Below are 22,811 nucleotides of genomic sequence, written 5' to 3' on the forward strand. Positions count from 1 at the left end.
TAGTGAATCTATTGAATTCTTTACTGCAGAGGGCTGTCAAGGCTGTGTTGTTAAATATATTCTGAGATAGATTTTTAATCAGTAAAGGAATCCCGGGTTATGGGGAAAGGCAGGAAAATGGAGTTGAGGATTGTCAGAGCAACCATCTCATTGAATGGTGATGCAGACTCAATGGGCTGATTGCCTACTTTTGCTCCAGCATCTTATGGTCTTAAGTTCTGTGAAACACAACCTTCGAGGAATATCAAAACGTCAGCTTTAAGGTGTTTGTGCCTTTTGTTAACAGGCACACCAATACATTCTGCATGTATCATATGTTTTTGCCATGTTTCTTCATGGTGTAATCTGGGGCAGAAATACAGGATAGATGCATCAAAGATAGTAGGAACTGCAGATGCTGGAGAATCTGAGACAACAAGGTGCAGAGCTGGATGAACACAGCAGGCCGAGCAGGAAGGCTGACGTTTCGGGCCTAGACCCTTCCCGAAACGTCGGCCTTCCTGCTCCATAGATGCATCAAGTTAGTTTTTGTCTTTTGCTTAGTATCTATCCTTGACCAGTTAATAATGTTGTTGTTTTTAGCCTGGTAACATTGATTTGAAGACATGTACAGAACATGTTCAAAAAAAACTGGTAGTTCTGGTTCAGTCTGTAGTAGTCGATTAAAGAGGAGAAGTAATGTGGAAGACCATTACTTGCGTAAGGGATTATGTGCAGTAATTGTTTTATGTTGAGAATCTGATTATACTGTACATATTCTCTTTTTGGAGTGTGTAAAATTGACTTTATGAAGCCTCACTCTGAGATCCTCAAGTTGGTATATTACGTAGAAATTATCCCCTCATCATGTCTCTTGATCCAATTGATGTCAATGTGCTCCAAATATTGGCTGGTTATGAAGCTGGCATTCCACCAGATTCCATTGCAAAGTTTCAAAAGCAAGAATTGCAAATTTAGTGCTCAAGGTAAAGAACAGTAATATTGGAACAGGCACAGTTTTTGTAGACCCATATCAAGAAGTGATTTTGTGCTGTTGGTTTGTAACAAGGTTGAAGCTACTCAAACTCAATGTACAATGTACAATAGATTTTCATCCTATCTGCCTTTGGTTTGCTTCAATTAGACCCAGTTCCAAAGGTGTAATGTCTGTATCTAGCTTAATACTGTTTAAAAACATTTTCTCTTTTTTTTTAAATAAATACATCAGCTTTTTTTGTTGTGTCACTAGTTAGTAAAAGGTGCTTTGTTGATAGCTCCTGGGCGATGAGAACTAGGGCTGTATTAGGAGAAATAGTGCTTATGCATACAGAAATCTCTTGGTTTCTACGCAAATTGTTAGCAAGATTTACATTTTGGGGAATATTAGCACAGATATTCCAGAATCTAAAGTACTATGGTTGCACAAAATTTTATTGTTCAAGTTTGAATGATTTATGTCTCAGAATTAATTATGATGCTTGTTTTAGATAAGATTGTGAAATTTAAATTTACTTCTGGCATCAAAATCTAATGTTGATGCAGAAAATAAAAAGTGCTCAGTCTCTCTGCAATAAATATTGCACTCCCTGTTTCATTAACTGAGCTGCCCAAATGTAAAATGTCAAACTCAAATTCTAAGCAAAAAGTAATGTAGTGCAATAAAGCTAGTGTCCTTTTAAGTTTGCATTTTCCCATGCGCTATCGTGTATCTGATTACAGTCAGGGTTTCAAGAAATGGTAGCCAGTGTTGTACAAGTGTAATTAGTGCTACATTAACATGGATTATTGTGTATAAAGTACATTTTGTTTACAAGCAGTTTTGTTTTTATTTTATTTAATATGGTGTTTTACTGTATTTTTGTCAGATTATCATTGTTGCCTATTAATTAAGTGCTGACATGAGTATGGCTTGTCATGGAAGCCTCCATTTACTTTTTGTGTTCATTTCTTTCTTGCTTTTGATGAACCAATTACAAATCAGATGTTTTTGTAGTGTGCAGATTGAAAGTGATGGTTACACTGTGTGGGCAAAGGAGAATGTTATGCAACACTTATTGACCAAGAACTGTTTTTCTTTGTTGTAATAGAGCAAGAACTTACCATATTTATGAGGTGGCAGTTCATTGGAGCTGTGACTTTTTCCAAGGGAACAGTAGTATTCTTTGCTGAATTTTCTGTATAAAGTTTCACCGTTTTTTCCGCTGTTTATGATGCAGGGGGGAGCAGTCTCAGTCAGTAGTTATGCATATTGTGAGACAGTGATTCTTTATTTTATTACAAAAAATGACCAACTTTAGACGGCCAGATTAAATCATTCCTTTCACTTTTAATGGGATTTAGATGAATAGAACAAAATATGCACTTTGCATTCATTGATAGCATCTTTAGGTTGAGGTAATTGAGTCTTTTTTTCCTTGACTGAATGAATAATGACTTCATCTGATCCGCAGTGAGGCCTGAAACTTAGACTGCCATTGTGAACCCAAAGAGATCTGGTCTTTGAAACGTGCTCTGCTTCTTTGGCGTAATTTTTTTCTTTTTAATCCCAAAACCCATTTTTCTCGATAATTCAAGCATAACCCACGTATTAGTAGAAGCTGTGGAAATCGTAAGATATTTGCCTCAGTTGTGTTACTTTAAGTGCAGCTGATAAATCAGTTTGCTCTTGCCTATAGAATCCTAGTTCTCAGGGGAAGAGAAAGGCAAGCCTTTGGAATGTTTGACTTCTTCACAAATGTTTAGGTGTAATTTTCTGATTATTTCTATAATTAAGGGAAACGTTTGTATTTTGCTGTTTATTTCCCTTTAACAGTGGCATAAGGTCTGACTGGAACTGCTAGAAAGAATAAGAGACATTTGCTTTTTCCCCTCAGGTTTTATTAACTGTAATGCATTAAAAATAAATGGGGCAAATAGTTACAGCCACAGTGTGAGCTGCTGGGACTTTTTAAAAAAAAAAGTAAATAAATGAACTGATCAACCATGGTCAACAGAACCTTAAATCAATTAGACTAAAACAAGTTGCTCAATCTGTACAAAAGGGGCAACATTGTTAGAATTATGATTATTTTGAAAAATAAGCTATTTCTAACTTGCAAGGCAGCTGAAAGGAAGAATTATTGAAGCCAGCCACACACTATTCTGTCTCCCCACTGTGGGTAATTGTACAATTGAAAATAAAAGCAAGCAGGATTATTTCTTAAAGCTTAATTTTAATTAAAATTTAATTAGTGAAATTAAATGTAGACATAAATATGTGAATACATAACTGCAGCTGCTAGCATAGAAATATTATTTAAGACTATTGATTCCAGGAAAACAATTGGGTGAGTGGAATCGGAAAACAGATGCCAGGCACAACAGTTATGCTATTTATTCCCTTGAGCCTGTTCTAATAACTTGGCTGATTCTGAAATGAACTCCATATATCCACCTTTGTCCACATTCTTTATTCCTTTTTAATGAGCAGAAATCTATCAATCTAAGATTTAAAATTGTCAATTAACCCAGCATCAATGTTTGTGGAAGAAAATAACAAATTTGTGCTACCTTTTGTATATACGTGTTTGCATGGTTCACTCTTTCTAAGAATCCGATTCTAATTTTTATGCAATGTACCCAGTCCTAGACTCCCCAGCTAACAAAATTAGTTTCGCCCTACCTTGTTGATTTCCTTGAATAGTTCCCAAGCTTTGATCAAGTCACCCTTCAGCCTCCTAAATTCTAGGAGTTGGAAGCGTACTTTGTGCAAACCTGTCTTGTAGCTTAGACTTTGGATCACAAATATCATTCTGGTAAATCTATACTGCATTCCCTCCAAGGCCTTCCCAAGGTGATTTGAATGTGGATAAATGTTATTGCTACATGTCTGGGGAGAAAAAAAGGCTATCGTTTGGATATAAATTCAATGGCAATATTTTCAAGGATTTAAAAGGATAGACTGCCGTCAAAATTCAAACATATGAAAGTGCCATTGCAGGAAGAACAGTCAATGTCTGAGTGCCATGTGAAGTGGTGTAGGCAACCATGGTCTTCTAAACTTTCTGATTATAGCCATAGTGCGTGACCTTGTTGAAAGTTCTGATTTCATCAGCCTTTAATGTTGTCTAGCTGATTCCTTCGCTGTTAATTTCTTGTTCCTCTTTTGTTAATTCTTCCAATGGTGATCAAACACTCCAACCCTTCTGCATGGATAACATTTCCAAAGAACTCCTTTTGTCTTCTGTTGATATTATTATTTGAGTGCTCTCTTACTCCTCTGGCCTCCTTCAATTAATTAGTCCTTTTCTCCTAACTTCCCCTTAGAATCCTCCTTCACTTCATTTTGAAGGCATTGATTTTTCTTGTTCCTTTTCCCCCATGCTCCAGCTTCATGTCCATAATTAATTGCTGACCAGACAGGTAGATAAAGCTATTTCAAAGAAGTGAGTAACATTTTGTGTTATAAATTGGGACAGATTACATTGAAAATGAAATGAATTTATGCAAAACATTGAAAGGCCTTGTTTTCAAGCATATGGAACTTTGAGCACCTCATTATGGAAAGATCATTAAAACAATAGAAACCATCATGTGTATCAGATTGTATGGAATGTTATCAGGGATGGGAATAGTTAGAAAGAGAGACTGAAATTGTTATTATATCCACCACAGTGATTGCTAAATTGACACTTCGGTTTTTTTTTGAGAATTTAAATATTGAAGGGTTCTGTTAAAACAATTGGCTTCTTTTTGTTGAGGAATAAGTCAGCAAGGGTCATCAATTTAATATTGTCACTATGCGAATGAAAACGGAGATTGTAGAGAATTATTGAAGCATGATGTGCATTGCCACAAAGAAATAGTTGATTTGTGGGAAAGAATAGCTACCTTCTGTGCAGTAAGTGTCTATGACCTAAATACTTTGTAAAGGGAGTTTTCTATTTTCTTTGTATTTATTGTTTCTTTAGTCCCACATAATTCCCCGTTGCAAAAAGTAAACAACTATGGAATGCTCATTTATATGAAAACTAAACATCGGATCAAGTGTTATTAAATGTATTAGTCAGTTTTGGGCATTAACATCTGAAAATTGTTTACCTTGGAAACTTGGAGAGATGGGTATTTTGCAATCTGTATGTACATTTTCAACTTTCATAGTAATTATTGAATATATGGTGAACTATTAGAAGCATTGATTGTTTTGCAGCTGGTCCTTATATCTATGCTGTACTAAGAAATTATTTTATTTTCAACTGGTGCATTAGGGCAGGCGAAGGCAGACGTTAAGAGAATGTACAAGGGTGATGAATTCACTTTTTATGCAGTATGGTATGTTTTGATTTATACATTTAGTTTAGAACATGTTTGTTTTCTGATGCCTTTTACTTTTGCATTGTAACCAAGCAAACTCTGTATCACAAATGACAGAGGGAATAGTGGAAGTTGGTAAGTGGTGAATCATTTGTATCCTAATCACCTGTCTTGCACTTAGATGAACTCTTGACAGGCAACCTGGCCAGAAAGGCCTTTCCTTCCTAATCTTCCTGCTTTCAACTGTCCATTGTGAAGCTAAAGGCAAGGATTGTCCCAACCCGATGTTGAGGTTGTGCAGCACTCAGAAGTCCATGACAAATCTGGTAGCCATTCTGGGTGCTTCAGGGCTCCTCCACCATGGTCTGGTAAATGGAAGCATGGCAATAATGTGGCAGCAAGGGTTTTCATTATGTGCATGCTGCCGAAATTTGCATTGATTGTTGCCCTCATGAATGACACAGTTCCTGTCATATAGCAACTATGTTTTGGTACGCTGTGGTTGCTGAAAGCAACTAGCACAGCACTGATACAAAGCAAAAACAATATGTTTGCAACTGAGATGCCAGATATTAAGTTACATGATTCATTGGATATCGTTGCCTAATAGCTGGCATTTGAGGGAGTGGAATCTCTTTTGGTTGTGGTAAAGAACAAGAGCTGACTTGCAGTACTGTAGCACCCTTCACCACGGAGGGAGTGTGCAATCTTCGTGAAACTGTATGCTCGCTAAGCCTACTACTTTCTGGGGAAAAGAGAATGAGATATAGTTACCTCAGTGAAAGAAGTGGTTCAGTGAACTCCCTCATACAAAAATGTTGCAGACCGACAAGGAACCAGATGCAATTACATTTTATTCCCTCTAACTGTGCAATCCTTTTCCAGCTATGACTGTAGCAGTTAGATTTCAATGCAAACATTCTAACTGAAGTGGAGTTAACCTCCTGTTCTGATAGGACACTTTCTGCCTGGGTAGCCTTTGTTCTTTCTCCAAAGCATTCTACATTCCATGGGTAAAGTTCCTTATGCACTCCTATCCAGGAAGCAACTAGCAGTGCAGAAGCTTTGAAGTTGGCAAAGGTTTCATGTGCACCTACCATGCCACACTTTGTTTACAGACTTTGGTAGCTCCAAAGAGCAACAAGTAGTTGTAGAATTGAAGTGACAAATACTTTTCAAAAAAGCGTGCGCATGATTCACTACAAAAGTGTGCACATACACTGCAGGTGCCAAACATTATCTGTAGCATAAACAATTGGTACTACTGATCCCAATTTCATGCCAGATATGTCTGTCCATGTTTAACATCACTTTAATCAATTATCTGCTCTTGCCAGTGTACTGAAATAGTCTTATCATGGTCTCCAGTGACATCTTGTGTAACTTTCACTATAGAAATCTATCTCTCCTCTGAGAGCTCAATCTTGGATATAGTTGACCAGACCATTGCCTTCATTATCTGTCTTCAGTAGTCCAAATGAGTAGAACTTCTTGATAGTACTCAAAGGACTATGCTCACTCTGTTCCATTCTCATTTATTGAATCATAACCAGAGAAGCCCCTGCGTGTGTGCACGTTCTTACCATTATCACTGGAGTCCCACAAGGATCGATATTCACCCCTCTCCTATTTCTGATATATCTGCTGCCTCTTGACAACATCTGAAGTTGTGTATTATGTTCCACCTAGGCATTGATGGTACCCAACTCTACTTTGCCACCGCTTCTGTCAATCCCTCCAGGGCTTTTTGAGATGAGTTTCAGTTTCCTCAAGATAAAATTTAGAAAACCAAAACCATCATTTTTAAGTGCAGTTTCATCTTTATTTATTCCACCCCCTTTTTCAGTCACTGTCTCAGTTTGAATTAAAAGTATTTTTAATTGTATTTATTTAAATTTGAGCTGAGTTTCTGATCTCATCCTGTAATCATTGCCTGTAATGGTGGTAGAGTCAGAACCCTTATAACATTTTAAGTACTTAAATATGCACTTGTGATGTCAAGGCATACAAGGCTCTGGGCCAAGTGCTGAAAAATGGGATTAGAGTTGTTAGGTACTTGTTTTTGACTGGTGCAGAATGGATGGATTAAAATGTCTTTTCTGTGCTGTAGACCTCAATGACTCTGTCACAATGATCTCTTCTGGCTGTGCTGTTACCAAAGCCCATCTGCCAAAATCCACTCCAATCCTGGTTTGCTTCAAGTCTATGGCTGTCCTGCTGAGCCTCTTAGCTTCCACCCTCCGTAAACCTGACCTCATTTACAACTATTCTGTCTATATCCTAGCGGCCCTATGCTCTAGCATACCTGCCAGCTCCCAATCCACCAGTACCCGTTCTCAAACTCTCACTTTAATGCACAGACTCCATCCATGGTCTCACCCCATCTTCTAGTATCCTGTTCCTGCTCTACACCCTTGCAGAAACTGTTCCCTCAAGTAGGACCTTTTATGAATCCATCCCTCCATTCACTCCATCATGGATGGCCATGCCTTCAAGTACATAGCTCTAAACTCTGGAAATCACTCCCTTCCTCTCCACCTCTCATCCTTTAAACCACTTTAAACTTCTTAAAATCTAATTTGTCAAGTTTTCAGTCACTCCTTTAGTTCAGTTATTAGTGTTTTCATTCTGATTATGTTCTTGGAGTGTTTTCCCATGTAAAAGTTCGGTATGAGTTACTTTATTTAAAAAAAACAAACATCACTGAGGGAGAGCTGCACCATCATGGTGTTAATACTGAGGCAGTTTCTCAAAATGAAGAACTGTGACCAGTAGCGTTCCACAGGGATCCATGTTGGGACCACTGTTGTTTGTGATATACATAAATGATCTGGAGGAAGGTATAGACGGTCTGATTAGCAAGTTTGCAGGTGACACTAAGATTGGTGGAGTAGCAGATAGTGAAGGGGACTGTCGGAGAATGCAGCAGAATATAGATAGATTGGAGAGTTGGGCGGAGAAATGGCAGTTGGAGTTCAATCCAGGCAAATGCAAGGTGATGCATTTTGGAAGATCCAATTCAAGAGCGAACTATATGGTAAATGGAAAAGCCCTGGGGAAAATTGATGCACAGAGAGATCTGGGTGTTCAGGTCGATTGTACCCTGAAGGTGGCAACGCAGGTCGATGGGTCAAGAAGGCATACGGCATGCTTTCAATCATCGGACGAGGTATTGAGTACAAGAGTTGGCAGGTCATGTTAGTTGTATAGGACTTTGGTTCAGCCACATTTGGAATACCGCATACAGTTCTGGATGCTACATTACCAAAAGGACGTGGATGCTTTGGAGAGGGTGCAGAGGAGGTTCACCAGGATGTTGCCTGGTATGGAGGGCACTTGCTATGAAGAGGGTTGAGTAGATTAGGATTATTTACATTAGAAAGACGGAGGTTGAGGGGGGACCTGATTGAGGTCTACAGAATCATGAGACGTATGGACAGCGTGGATGGCAAGAAGCTTTTTCCCAGAGTCGGGGACTCGATTACTAGGGGTCATGATTTCAAGGTGAGAGGGGAAAAGTTAAAGGGAGATAAGCGTGGAAAGTTCTTTACGCAGAGGGTGGTGGGTGCCTGGAACGCGTTGCCAGCGGAGGTGGTAGAGGCGGGCATGATAGCGTCATTTAAGATGTATCTAGACAGATACATGAATGTGCAGGGAGCAGAGGGATACAGATCCATGGAGAATAGGCGACAGGTTTAGATAGAGGATCTGGATCAGCGCAGGCTAGGAGGGCCGAAGGGCCTGTTCCTGTGCTGTAATTTTCTTGGTTCTTTGTTGAAACTGTAGATTTGTGATTTTCTGGCTTTGCTCTAATTTTTATACACTTCAGTTTTCATTGGTCTGGTAAGTACAAATCTGGATGTGAAGAATGTTTCACAATTCTCTACAATCAATATTGAAGCACAAACAGGTTTTTTTTTCCCCCTTAAAGTTGATATGATATAGTTTTAGTGTGCGCAAAATGCAGAATAAAAATAACTGAAATATTTTAAAGATACAAAACTTCTTTGGCTTTGTATACAGCTTGGATTAATTTATGTTAAATTCACCTACAAGTATTTTGATTTCTTATAGGTTGGCTTGCTGGACTTAGAGTTAAATCGACTGACGAAGGCTTTGTTTTTGGCTCTGGTTGTACTTTCAGTAGTTATGGTAGCTTTACAAGGATTCGTGGGCCCTTGGTATCGTTACCTATTCCGCTTCATTCTATTATTTTCCTATATCATTCCAATCAGGTAAGATATTTGTTTTGAAATTCTGCCCAACCTACTAAAAGTGAATATTGAAATTCATGCCTAGTTCAGTTGTGAAGGAAGCCGATCTTTATCATGAAACTGTAGTAGCAGAAGCGAAAATGTGATGGTCCCAGAAGGATCACACTGCTGTGAACTAACGTGCTCTGACCCTGCCATTCACTTATTGCTGAAGTTTGAATTTTAGAGTACAAATAATTGGCATAAAGTAGTTATTGGAGTAATAGCTGGAAAAAATGCATTGAGAAGAAAACACTTAATTCTATAATGTAGAATCCTGTTCTCAGTTTCCTGTACATCAGAAGTTGCTTTTTTTTAATAGTGCTTTTAAACTTGCAAACTATTTTAATATCTTAGAGTCATAGGGTCATACAGCACAGGAACAGACCATTTGGTCCAATTCATCCACGCCGACTAGACATCTCAATCTGACCTAATCCCATTTGCCAGCATTTGGCCCATATCCTTCTAAACCCTTCCTATTCATGTACACAAGCAGATGCCTTTTAAATATTGTAACTGTACCTGCCTCCTCCACTTCCTCAGGCAGCTCATTCCATACACACACCACACTCTGTGAAAATGTTGCCCCTCAGGTTCTTTTTAAATGTTTCCTATCTAACCTTAAATATATGGCCTCTAGTTCTGGACTGCACCACCCTAGGAGAAATACTTTGGCTTTTCAACCTATCCACATCCATCACGATTTTATAAACCTCAATAAGATCACTCCGATGCTCCGGGGGGGAAAAAGCCCCAGCCTATTCACCTTCTCCCTTTAACTCAAAGTCTCCAGTCTGGCAATGCCCCTGTAAATCTTTTCTGCACTCTCTCAAGTTTAACAACATCCTTCCTATAGCAGGGTGATCAGAATTGTACACAATATTCTAAAAGTGGCCTCACCAATATCCTGTACAGCCACAGCAAGACATCCCAACTGACCAATAAAAGCAAGCATGCCAAATGCCTCCATCACCACCTTGTCTACCTGCGACTTGACTTTCAAGGAACTATGTACTTGCACCCTTAGGTCTTTTTGTTCAGCAACACTCCCCAGGGCCCTAACATTATGTATAAGTTCTGCCCTGGTTAGCCTTACCAAAATGCAGCACTTCACATTTATTTAAATTAAACTCCATCAGCCACTCCTCAGCCCATTGGCCCATCTGATCTAAGTCCTGTTGTGCTCCGAGGAGTATAAGGGCAGTGGGAGTGCACTTAAGAGGGAAATCAGGAGATCAATAAAGGGGGCATGAGATAGCTTTGAAAAATAGAGTTAAGGAGAATCCAAAGAGATTCTAAAATTAGGCTAAGGACATAAAAGTAACCAGGGAGAGAATAGGGCCCCTATCAAGATCAATGTGGCTGTCTATGTGTGGAACCACTGGAGATGGGTGAGGTACTAAATGAATATTTTACATCAGTACTTACTGTAGTGAAGGACATAGAAGCTCAGAAACTTGGGCAAATAAGTAGTGATATCTTGAAAACAGTTAATATTTCAGAGAAGGAGATCTTAAAACACATAAAAGGTAGATCAATCCCTGGGACCTGATCAAGTGTTTCCCAGAACTTTGTGGGAAACTAGGGAAGAGATTACTGGCCCCTTGCTGAGATATTTGTATCATCTTAAAGTCAGTTTAAATTATTTGTCATTTGCTCCAGACATTCTTGCCTTACTCCCATTTCTAATATCTTAGTCGTGAGTGAATTTGTAGCAAATGATTGGCTTCACCTTATTATAATTTACTTTTTATTAGCTTTGCAAAAATGCATTGATGGTTTAAAAATAAAAATACTGGCAGACCTTGGCATTATTAACAATGTTGGACTTGGGGCTTACGACGGAGCTAAACTAAGTTTGAAGTGTTAACTTTTTCCCATTTGTGCAGTTTACGGGTAAACCTAGACATGGGGAAAGCTGCCTATGGTTGGATGATCATGAGAGATGATAATATTCCTGGCACCGTGGTCCGGACAAGCACAATACCGGAAGAACTGGGACGTTTAGTTTATTTATTAACAGACAAGACAGGTAAACATCTGAGTTTGTGACATGTTTCTGATATTCTGAAGCTTCTACCTTTTGTATACAGTAAGTAACTGCACACTTTTCAAACGTCTGATATGTTGAATGATACTGAATGAAATTCAATGTGGTCATATAACTGATAATTTAATATTGTGGACAAATTCAAAGTTGCACAAAAAGTGCAATATTAGTCCTTACAAATTTTGCTTAAAAGAATCTTTAAATGGCTTTCTAATTCCTTTTGAGGAAGACTTATTAAAGTTTGAACTATTTTTATTAATGTAAAGCAACATGAATGCAACTAGAAATTTTAGGTGGTGATGGTCTTTGTTTTTAGCTGTCTTAGGACCATTTAAATCATGTTTAAACAGCCAGTAAACTAAGTGTTTTCTGAAGAGCTTAAATGATTTCTGTAGTGTGCATATTTCTCTTTGTCCTGACCAGCATCAACTACTGCAAATAAAATCTACTGCTTTTTGAATTATTAGTAGATTATTATGATTACAGTTCTATGAACCTTTTATTTGACAGCTGTGTAAAGGTGAACTACTTCCTTTGCCATTCTTCAAAACACACCCAAAGGCCTTTGTCAGTGCCTTCTTACCAAGCCCCAAGATCAAATCCTCTTTTCCCTTTGGCCTTATTTCCCTACATGTCAGGTGGGGGCTAACTTCACCAATGTTCTACTGCCTTGCTTTCCTTTGCACACCTTTGGACTCTGCTGGGGATCAGCAGTCACAGCCATTCTTCCATTTGCCTCCAAAATATCTTCCACTCATGAATGGCAAGCTCCTTGTTTATAATGTTAGAATGGATAATTGCCAAATGCTCACCAAAGCCAGGAGAGACGTGTTGCTTCTTTTCTGACTATAGCTTTCATCACTTTTTCACTAAATTACAAATGAGGCTTGCCTCTTCCTAATCTATATCTTTTCATTCAAGCACCTGACCTGATTCTATCCCTCATTCTGTAGTGCAAAAGTAAACCCAATTTCTTAACCAGAAACACCAACCAAGTAGCTTCTCCTACTTTCACCCATGATAATGTATATTGTAAATGGATGCCTCTCCAAATCCTGTTTGCCGCCTTTTTCAAGTACTTTATCTTCAACTACTCTGCTTTTTCACTCCTTGATATTCCAAATTTCCATCTTCAGCATCATTTTTTTTCCAAAGTTGTTGAAAATTTTCATTTCCCCAATGTAAGCAGATTATTTAGGGATGTGGGAATTGGTGATAAGGTTAGTGTTTATTGCCTTTCCTAGACTGCTAACAATGTCAAAAACTGCAAAGCCATCAGAAAAGGGCAATGCACCATGGTCATAATAAATGTCCTTTGTGACACGTCTTGCAGTTCCTCATACAGATATCTCTAATTGCACTCCTGGCCCCTGCTATAACATCAAAACATCTCTGATCACAGTTTGAAATACTTACTCTGGCTGTGACCATAACACATTATCTTTCTTTTCAGGCCTGGAGCTTTTGCCTTGGTCAGCTGTGCCATCTTCTCAGAATCCATCCTTTCTATCGTTACACCGGTGCAAACCTTCAACATCGTTTGACTTTTATACAGTCAGATCACAGTCCAACTACTTGCAGCAGTAGCTTCTCTTTGCACTATTCATCATGATCAATTCTTGGCTCGATCGCCACTATCATCTGCTTACCACTGTTATCCATGAATATGGACATTGGCTGCCATACGTGCACTGACATCCAGCTCCTTAGCCATGATGTTATTGAACAATAAAGTAGGATCAAATAGTCTTTTCCTGCTCCTATCCCTAATCCTCTGTGCGCTGTTGACTTACCTAATGCCCATTCATTGTCATGAGTTATGATGAGCTGCACTTTTTTCAACTAAACGTTGAATGAAACAAAGGCATTAAATGTAAGTTAAAGTCACCATTGTCTTACCAAATCGTAGGGTTGCGCTCTCATTAGAGAGAGGTAACTGGTGGTGGCCGTTCTTGGTAAACTCAGCCAGTGCAGGAATTGAACCCATGCAGTTGGCATCCCTCTGCATTGCAACCTCTGAGCTAAACAGAACAAAGGTATTATCTTCAAAATAAACCACTGTTTCCATCCCCTTCCCAGGTACTGTCTGGAGCTAAACTTCTACCTTTGAAACCAGACATCAAATTCAGCCCTAAGCTCGTGTTTTGGTGTAATATCCTCTGCATCATAAAAAACTTTGTTTTTCACCTGCACCACTACTTCAGCTCTTCTGCTAAAACCTTCATCCCAAACGTTTCTCTTTCAAGTCTGGATTATTTCAATGCTCTTTTTGCTACCTTCCATAACTATCCCTTATTGATATCTCTGGTGTGTCTATCCTGTTGTGCACTAAATACCACTTGTTCATTGGTCAAATTTGACTATTTCTGATCATCAATAGCTCTACTTTAAAACTCCAACCTCTGGGACCGTTGAAATCTTCTTAAAAATCTTTTCATAGACTCTACAATCATTGTAATCTCACCAAACCTTACAACTTCTCTTACTAAGACAACAAGGTGCAAGGCTGGATGAACACAGCAGGCCAAGCAGCATCATAGGAGCAGAGAGGCTGACGTTTCGGGCCCGAAACGTCAGCCTCTCTGCTCCTATGATGCTGCTTGGCCTGCTGTGTTCATCCAGCCTTGCACCTTGTTGTCTCGGATTCTCCAGCATCTGCAGTTCCTACTAACTTCTCTTACTACTTCGTTTTTCTGTGTCGACCTCTTGTGCAATCTCAAAATCAATAGCTGTGCCTCCAGCTACCTAGGCCACATTTTCTGGTATTATCTAATTAGAACCCATCTACCCCTCTCCTGCTTTCAGACTCTCTACAAGAATCATCTCTTCAATCATCATTTATGTTGTCCTTGCTGAATCCCCCTCTCCTCTGGTTCAGCATCTATTTTTCATTACACTTTTCTGTGTAGAGTTTTAGGTGCTTTTCTGTATTAAAGGTTTGACATAAATACAAGTTAGTTTTGTATTTGTGATTTGTTTAACCACTTCTAATGCAGTAAATCCAAAAAAAAGAACATTAACTCCTTTCAAGAAACTTTGTTACTTGAACTAATTCCAGCTAGTACAAAATATTGGTAGGTCAAAGTACTTTTTACGGTTTTTTTTAAGGTAAGTGTTAAGTTGCGAGAGTTTTATTTTCCTTTTGGCCACTTCACTGCCATTGTAACTTGTACGAGTTAGTCAAGATTATTTGAAAAACGGAAAGTAAAATCCAGAAACTTTGTACTGAATTCCATGTAATGTTGCAAGTTCCACTTTGTTCATTGACCAAAATGTGCATTGGTCAGAGCAAACACCTGTTAAAGGTTGTTTTGCATTCTGTTGTTCTTAGGCAACAGAAAACATAATCACATTTGGTAGCTATATAGAATTTAAGTTGTTGGGTTGAAGGAATGTTGCAGTCTATCTTAATTGCAAGGTCGTCCTTTGTATGACTGCAAATTGGGTTTGTGCTTCATCAGTAAGCATTCTGACAAGAAGCGTCCATCACTTTGGCTTGCTCATTTACCACGACAGAATAGAAAATGAAGTGTCCCAATAATTACATTATAGTTTCCTTATTGTAGGACAAGAAAGCAATGTGGTATAATTAGGTTTGATTGGAGAGCATGTTTCCGGTAAGATCTGAAATTAATGACGTTGCTATAGTGACACATCTGCGACCACCAGTGCGTGAAACATAAAGTAATTCATTTGACAAGAGAAGACATCTGTTAACTGTGAGGATGCAGAGCATATTGACACTGACCTGAAATACTAGACGTTATGTGATAAATGAATAAATGGTTCTGAAACAGGAGGACAGATAATTTGTACTTAGTCTGCATATAGAGCTTTAATCTTCCCACTGCTTGCTTTTGATAATGCTATTGTTTAAGAACAATGCAGTGGCGAGCTCATAACTTCTAAATGGTAACTGTGGATGAACCCTAATGATGCAATAAATTAATCCCAATGTCAATGGAATTTATCACTATTGTATGATGAAGTCATTAGTGGTGCAAACAGCTGGAACAACTTTTTTTGATAAATAGGTATTGTGAACAGTAATTATACTTGGCACATTGAAAATTGGCATTCTTTTTACAGGTGTCAGCACAGAAATGTGGTTCATGTACATCATTTATGCATTTTCTCTTAATAAATAACTAACATCAAGGGAATTCTAATGAAAAGGCTAAACTGCACATTGGTGTAGTGATCAGTTAAGTGATTCATTGACTTAATGTTCAATGCTGTATTTAAGTTTTTTTCAGCTAAATGATTAATATGCTTTCAGGTTGCTAAATGAAACTAGTGCATATGAACATAGGAAGTGTCACTGGAACCGACCAGCTGGTTCATCCAATTGTAATGAATATCATATAATACAGATGCACAGTGCCCAGGATAAACGTTTTTATGTAATTAATGTTCAATCTCAAAACCTGAAATGCTGTGTAGTATGATAATGTAATACAATTCATGAAATTGAGATTGCAAAACCATTTAGTTTTGAACTTGTAACAGCTTCCCCCCCCCCCCCGCCGAATTGTACTAATTTGTATTTTAATTACTTAGTACATGATTGTTTTTACAGTTTTAGGATAAACACTTAACTAATAGTGAATTGTTTATTTATGTGTTAACATAGTCCATGTAGCCAAGAAGTGATAGGATGCACCATATGAGCCCTCATACAAAACAAAGTTTCATTTAAAAAACATTATCCTGCAAAATTCCCTGTTTGCGGTTATATACTGTATAGTGAAGCAGACTTAGTATAATGAGTTAGTACAGCAAATGCTGATAAATTAGAATTCTAATCCATTGTTTCCAGTGCTAAGAATATTCTGTATATGCAGACATTCAATCATAAGGTTGAGATGCCAAAATATTATTTTCAATATATTTAAATAACTTGGACAAGGAATGTGAATATGCTATAGTAGCGTTTGTGGCTGACACACAAACAGGTGGGAAAGCATGTGGTGAGGATGACACACTGTCTCCAGAGGGATATATACAGGTTGAGAGATTGGACAAAAACTTGGCAGATGAAATGTAATGTGGGAAAATACGAGGTCATGTACTTCCGCAGGAAGAATAGAAGAGCTGATTATTATTTAAATTGAGAAAGACTGCAGAAAGCTATGGATCAGAAGGATTTGATAGTCCTCATCCACAAATCACAAAAAGCTAACATAAAAGTTCAGTGGGTAATAGGGAACGAATGTTAACGTTTATGTCAAAGAGAATGAAGTATTTAAGTAAAGCTAAAGCTATGCAAGACACTAAGCAGAACAGAATTCCGTGAACAGTTTTGAGCCTCTTATCCAAGGAAAGAGATATGGCATTGGAGACAGTCCAATGAAATTTTGCTAGGCTGGTATGAGGTATGGGGGGATTATTTCAGGAGAGATTGTCTGCATTAGGCCTGTACTTGTTAGAATTGAGAAGAATGTGAGTCAACTTTATTAAGACATAGAAGATTCTTTGGGAATTTGGCAGAAAGGCAGTTTCCCCTTGTGGGAGAGTCTGAGACCAGAGGGCATAATCTCAGAATAAGGAATTGCACACTTAATACACATGAAATTTTTTCTCAGAGGGTAATGAACCTGTGGAATTCTTTGTTGCAGAGGGTATATCATTAAGTACCTTCAAGGCCAAGACACAGATTTTTAATCAGTAAGGGAGTTGAGGATTATGGGGAATTTGCAGGAAAGTGGAGTTAAGAATTACCAGATTAGCCATAATCTCATTGAGTGCTGGAGCAGGCTCAGAGCTGAATGATCTACTTCTGCTTCTACATTTTCTTGGCTTCTTGTCAATCCAAGGACTTCATATAACCCAGAGTAATGTTTTAATGTCGTTTTGAGGGAATGCAACATTTCCAGAGATACCAGTTAAACTTAACATATTAAACTGAGGCCCTGCTTGTTTACTAGTATGTTAAAGATCCTATGGCAGTGTTAAGGAATTGGAGGTTAACTCTCCTACATAAGTGATAGAAGCTGGAATAAGCCAGTTGGTTCTATCGTGTTGCTTTGTCATTCAATATGCTCATTTCTGATCATCTAACTCAACTATGCCTTCCAAAGCTGTCCTAATATTCCTTAACTCCCTTAGGAACCAAACATGATCTCCTTTTTGTTTTGAATATTTTCAAAAACTGGGGATCCACAGCACTCTTATGGAGAATTCCAAAGATTCACAACCTTTGAATGAAGAAAGTTCTTTTCATCTTAAACCCAGATAGTTGACCCCATATTCTGACAAATTTACCTCGTATTATTGACCACAACCAGCAGAAACATTTTCTGTATGGCCACCCTGTCAAGAGACCAAAACTGCACACATTCCTCAAGTTTGTCTTCTAATATCCTATTTAATTGTGCTGAGGTCTCTTTGCTGTAAATCTTTTTGGAACAAATGGTAACAAACCATTTACCTCCTAATTGCTCATTATACTTTTAAAACTCCCTCTGACTGCAACCATTTCCTAGTACCCAGAGATATTCTGTTTCTATTTTCCGGACAAAAGTGAATAACTTCATACTTCCTGACATTGTGTTATATCTGCCGTGTTCTTTTCCACTTGTTTGAGCTGTCTTTATCCCTTTGCAGCATCTTTGTGACCTCCTAATTGCTTATTTTCCTGCCCGACTTGTTTTATATCCTGATGTCCTATATTTATCTCTTGAGCAGGATGATTTGTTAAGGAGGATACTCCACAGAGGTTCCTTAACCTGCTGAGTGTTTTCAGCATTTTCTATTTTCCACTGGCTACTAATCTCTATGCAAATTGCCTGCTGCATAATCTATAACATAATTGGCTGTGAAACATTTATAGGGTTCTGAGGACATGAAAGATGGTACGTAAATACCAGTTCATTTCTTTATTTGTGGCATGATTCCACGAATGATGTGCAACAAAAATGGTTTTGGGGTTTATTTTGTTAATTGCATGAAGTGTTTGTATTTTATGATTGCTGAAATCAGAGCATGTGGTTGTTTTCAAGTGTAATTTTAACATCTTATAGCATATCATATTGGCTTTCTGATGGAGTGGTCACTGCCGTGTGCCGTATGCATGCTAAAAACCTTGTATTTAGAGGAGGGTGGAATTTCCTGTAATAATAGCTTTGGGAATACAACAGAATTCCATCTTGGATGCACGCATCATAGAATGGAGCAGGAGACTCTGTATAATAACTCAATTTGCTGGTAGGTGCAACTGGGACTCTTTGAAAGAGCTGGTGATTGCTTGGAAGTTTTCCAAGAGGAGGAAATCTAGTAACTACCTATAACTATGCAGTGTTATATATGTGCCAGCAAATGTATTTTAGGGAGGAGTAAGTCATTAATGCATATAATTATGCTAAAGCTCTTTTCAATATAAAGTTACCTTCATGTTATCCACTTGTTGCAATAGAAAATATTGTCTGTGGAGGATCTCTTAAAAGAAAACAAAATCAATCAGTATATACTTGTGACTGAATCTGAAGTCCGGCTTTCTTTCATACATAGAAGTGTGCCGTATGATGTTACAAATTTGATTTGCCAAAGATACCTTACTAAGTATATTGGCAATACCTATGTACGTACCTACTAGAGAAGGAGCAAAACTTGACCTACTCTTGAGAAATAAAGCAAGTCAGATAACTGAGTTATCAGTGGGGTAGCACTTTGGGACCAGTGACCATAATTCTATTAGTTTCATAATCGTAACAGAAAAGGATAGACCAGATCTATAATTTCAAGTTCTAAATTGGAGGAAGGCCAATTTTGACAGTATTGGGCAGGAACATTCAAAGGTTAGTTGGGGATGGATATTCGCAGGTAAAGGGATGGCTGGGATGTGGGAAGCTTTCAAAAATGAGATAACGAGAGTCCAGAGACAGTATGTTCCTGTTAGGTTTTAGGAATGCTCGATAACTAGAGAAATTTGGGCTTTGGTCAAAAAAAAAGAAGAAAGCATATGTCAGGTATAGACAGCAGAGATCGAGTGAATCCCAAAGGAGTATGAAGGCATTAGAAATATACTCTAGGGAAATCAGGAGGGCAAAAATGGGCGATGAGATAGCTTTGGCAAATAGGGTTAAGGAGAATCCAAAAGTATTCTACAAATACTTTAGGGACAAAAGGGTAACTAGGGAGAGAATAGGTTCCCTTAAAGATCAGCAAGACCACCAATGTTTGGAACCACAGGATATCGGAGAATACTAAATGAGTATTTTGTATCAGTGTTTACTGTGGGGAAGAATATGGAACTTAGAGAATTTGGAAATAAATAGCGACATCTTGAAAAATGTTGATATTACAGAGGAGGAGGTGTTGAACATGACGCAGAAAGCTGGATAATTCCTCAGGACCTGATCAGGCATACCCTAGAACTCTGGTAAGCTAGGGTAGTGATTGCTGGGCCCTTGCTGAGATATTTGTATCATCAGCAGCCACGGGCTAGGTGCTGGAAGACTGGAGGTTGGCTAACGTGGTGCCACTATTTAAGAATGGTGGTAAGGAGAAGCCAGAGAAATGTAAATTGATGAGCCTGACATCACCGGTGGGCAAGTTGCTGGAGTGGATCCTGAGGGACAGGATTTACATGTATTTGGAAAGGCAAGGACTGATTAGGGATAATTAACATGGCTTTGTGGATGGGAAATTGTGCCTCATAACTTGATTGAGTTTTTTGGAGAAGTACTGAAGAGGATTGATGAGGGCAGAGTCATAGATGTGATCTATATGGAATTCAGTAAGGCGTTTGACAAGGTTCCACATGGTAAACTGGTTGGCAAGGTTAGATCATATGGAATACAGGGCGAACTAGTCATTTGGATGCAGAATTGGCTCAAAGATAGGAGACAGAGGGTGGTGGTAGAGGGTTGCTTTTCAGACTGGAGGCCTGTGACCAGCGATGTGCCACAAGGATCATTGCTGGGCCCACTGCTTTTCATTATTTATATAAATGATTTGGATGTGATAATACGATGATATCATCAAACCAAATTTAAGGTTAGTAAGTTTGCAGATGACACCCAATTTGGTAATGTAGTGGACGGCGAAGGAGGTTACCTCCGAACCTTCATCAGATGGGCACGTGGGCCGAGGAGTGGAAGATGGAGCTTAATTTAGATAAGTGTGATTTGCTGCATTTTGGAAAGGCAAAATCAGAGCAGGACTTGTACACTTAACGGTAAAGTCCTGGAGAGTTTTGCTGAACAAAGACCTTGGACCTCATAGTTCCTTGAAAGTAGAGCCACAGGTAGACAGGATAATGAAGAAGCCATTTGGTGTGCTTTCCTTTATTGGCCAGTGCATTGGGTATAGGAGTTGGGAGGTCATGTTGCGGCTGTACAGGACATTGGTTAGGCCACTTTTGGAATACTGCGTTCATTTCTGGTCTCCCTGCTATAGGAAGGATGTTGTGAAATGTGAAAGGGTTCAGAAAAGATTTGCAAGGATGTTGCCAGGGTTGGAGGGTTTGAGCTATAGGGAGAGGCTGGATAGTCTGGGGCTATTTTCCTGGAGCTTCAGAGGCTGAGGGGTGACGTTATAGAAGTTTACAAAATCATGAAAGGCATAGGTAGGATGAATAGCCAAGGTCTTTTCCCCAGGATAACGAGTCCAAAACTAGAGGCTATAGGGTTAAGGTGAGAGGGGAAATAATTAAAAGGGACCTAAGTGACAACCTTTTCACGCAGAGAGTGGTGCATGTATAGAAGTGCTCGAGGCTGATATGATTACAACATTTAAAATGCATCTGGATGAGTACATGAATAGGAAGAGTTTAGAGGAATGTGGGCCAAATGTATTTATTTAGTATATCCGGTCAGCAAGGACGAGTTGGACTGAAGGGTCTGTTTCCATGCTGTACAGCTATGAATCTATGTTTGAGTTGACCTTGGTTGTTTGGAACATAGGGATAGGAGTCGGCTATTCAGCCCATTGAACCTACTGTGCCATTTAGTTAGATCATGATCATCTGTCCCATTTTCACTTTCGTGTATCACCTCCATATCCTGTGATATTATGAGTCTTCAAAAATCTATCAAACTGTCATGAGCATGCTCAGTAATTACACTTTCACACCACAGCTCTATCTCATATGGCCTACTCCTTATCCTGAGCTTAATTCTTCACATTTTTGACTCAACTGCCAGGAAAAACATTTTAGCTGTAACCACCCTTTCAATAAGATCACCTCTCACCTATCAAAATTCTAGAGAAAGTGGACACTCTTTCCTCAATTTCTCCCTGTAAAGCATTCCTTCCATCCCACGAATTGGTCTGGTGAACTATCATTGTCTTCCCCTTATAGAAAATATATAGAATCATAGAATCCGTACAGTGCTAAAAGAGGTCATTTGGCCCATCAAGTGTGCACCGACCCTCCACTCAGCATTCAAGCCCCCCCCGACCCATCCGATCCCCATACTGTGGCTAATCCACCTAACCTGCGCATCCCTGAATACTGGGGCAATTTAGCATGGCCAGTTCACCTGACCTGCACATCTTTAGATTGTGGAAGGAAACTGGAGCTCCCGGCAGAAACCCCTGCAAACACAGGGGTCACAGATGGTCTCCCAAGGCTGGAATCAAACCCGGGTCCCTGGCACCGTGAGGCAGCAGTGCTAACCACTGAGCCACCATGCTGCCCATCTTTAGATATCCATCCTTAGATAAAGAAGCCAAAATTATAAACACAGTTCCAGGTTCTGTGGTTCTATTCCAGAATCATGGCTGTATACATTTTTCCGTGCTGTATGACTCGATTAAATCTGAACAATTTCAGCAAGTCATTTTTACTTCTCTACTCATCCCCTTGTGAAGAAGCTCATGGTCTAACCTGCTTTCCAAATTGCTTGTTGCACCTGCATGCTAGCTTTTAGTGACTCATGAGAAAGGGGCATCCAGGTTCCTTTGAACATCCCAACCCCTCTTCATTTTGAAGAAAAAAAATTTGCATTTCTATTTTTTCTATCAAGTGAATCACTTAAAACTTAACTAAATTCACTCCGGGGTTCCATATTCTAATCCATTATTTAACCTGGCCAAGTCCTTTGGAAGTCTCTTTGCATCATACTGACAACTTAAATTTCAACCCAGTTTGGTGTCATCAAATTTGGAAATGTAACAATTGGTTCCCCACCCATCATCCAAATAATTTATATAGGTTGTGAACAGCTGTAGACCTAGCACTGATCCTCATGGCCACTAGAAACAACCTGACATCTTGAGAGTGATTAATT

At 38.8% G+C, this 22,811-nt stretch overlaps 1 protein-coding gene across 1 annotated transcript in view; it reads left to right on the forward strand.

Moving 5' to 3' along the window:
* The window catches only part of atp9b (ATPase phospholipid transporting 9B), a 262,556-nt gene that overhangs the window by 160,055 nt on the left and 79,690 nt on the right, over positions 1-22,811 (forward strand). Inside the window, exons 11-12 of the mRNA XM_048595728.1 lie at positions 9,346-9,506; positions 11,417-11,559. Coding sequence (XP_048451685.1) covers positions 9,346-9,506; positions 11,417-11,559 — 304 coding nt within the window. The remainder of the gene's footprint in view (positions 1-9,345; positions 9,507-11,416; positions 11,560-22,811) is intronic.

This window comes from Rhincodon typus, chromosome 4, assembly GCF_021869965.1.
Source record: "Rhincodon typus isolate 14 chromosome 4, sRhiTyp1.1, whole genome shotgun sequence".
Classification (NCBI taxonomy): domain Eukaryota; kingdom Metazoa; phylum Chordata; class Chondrichthyes; order Orectolobiformes; family Rhincodontidae; genus Rhincodon; species Rhincodon typus.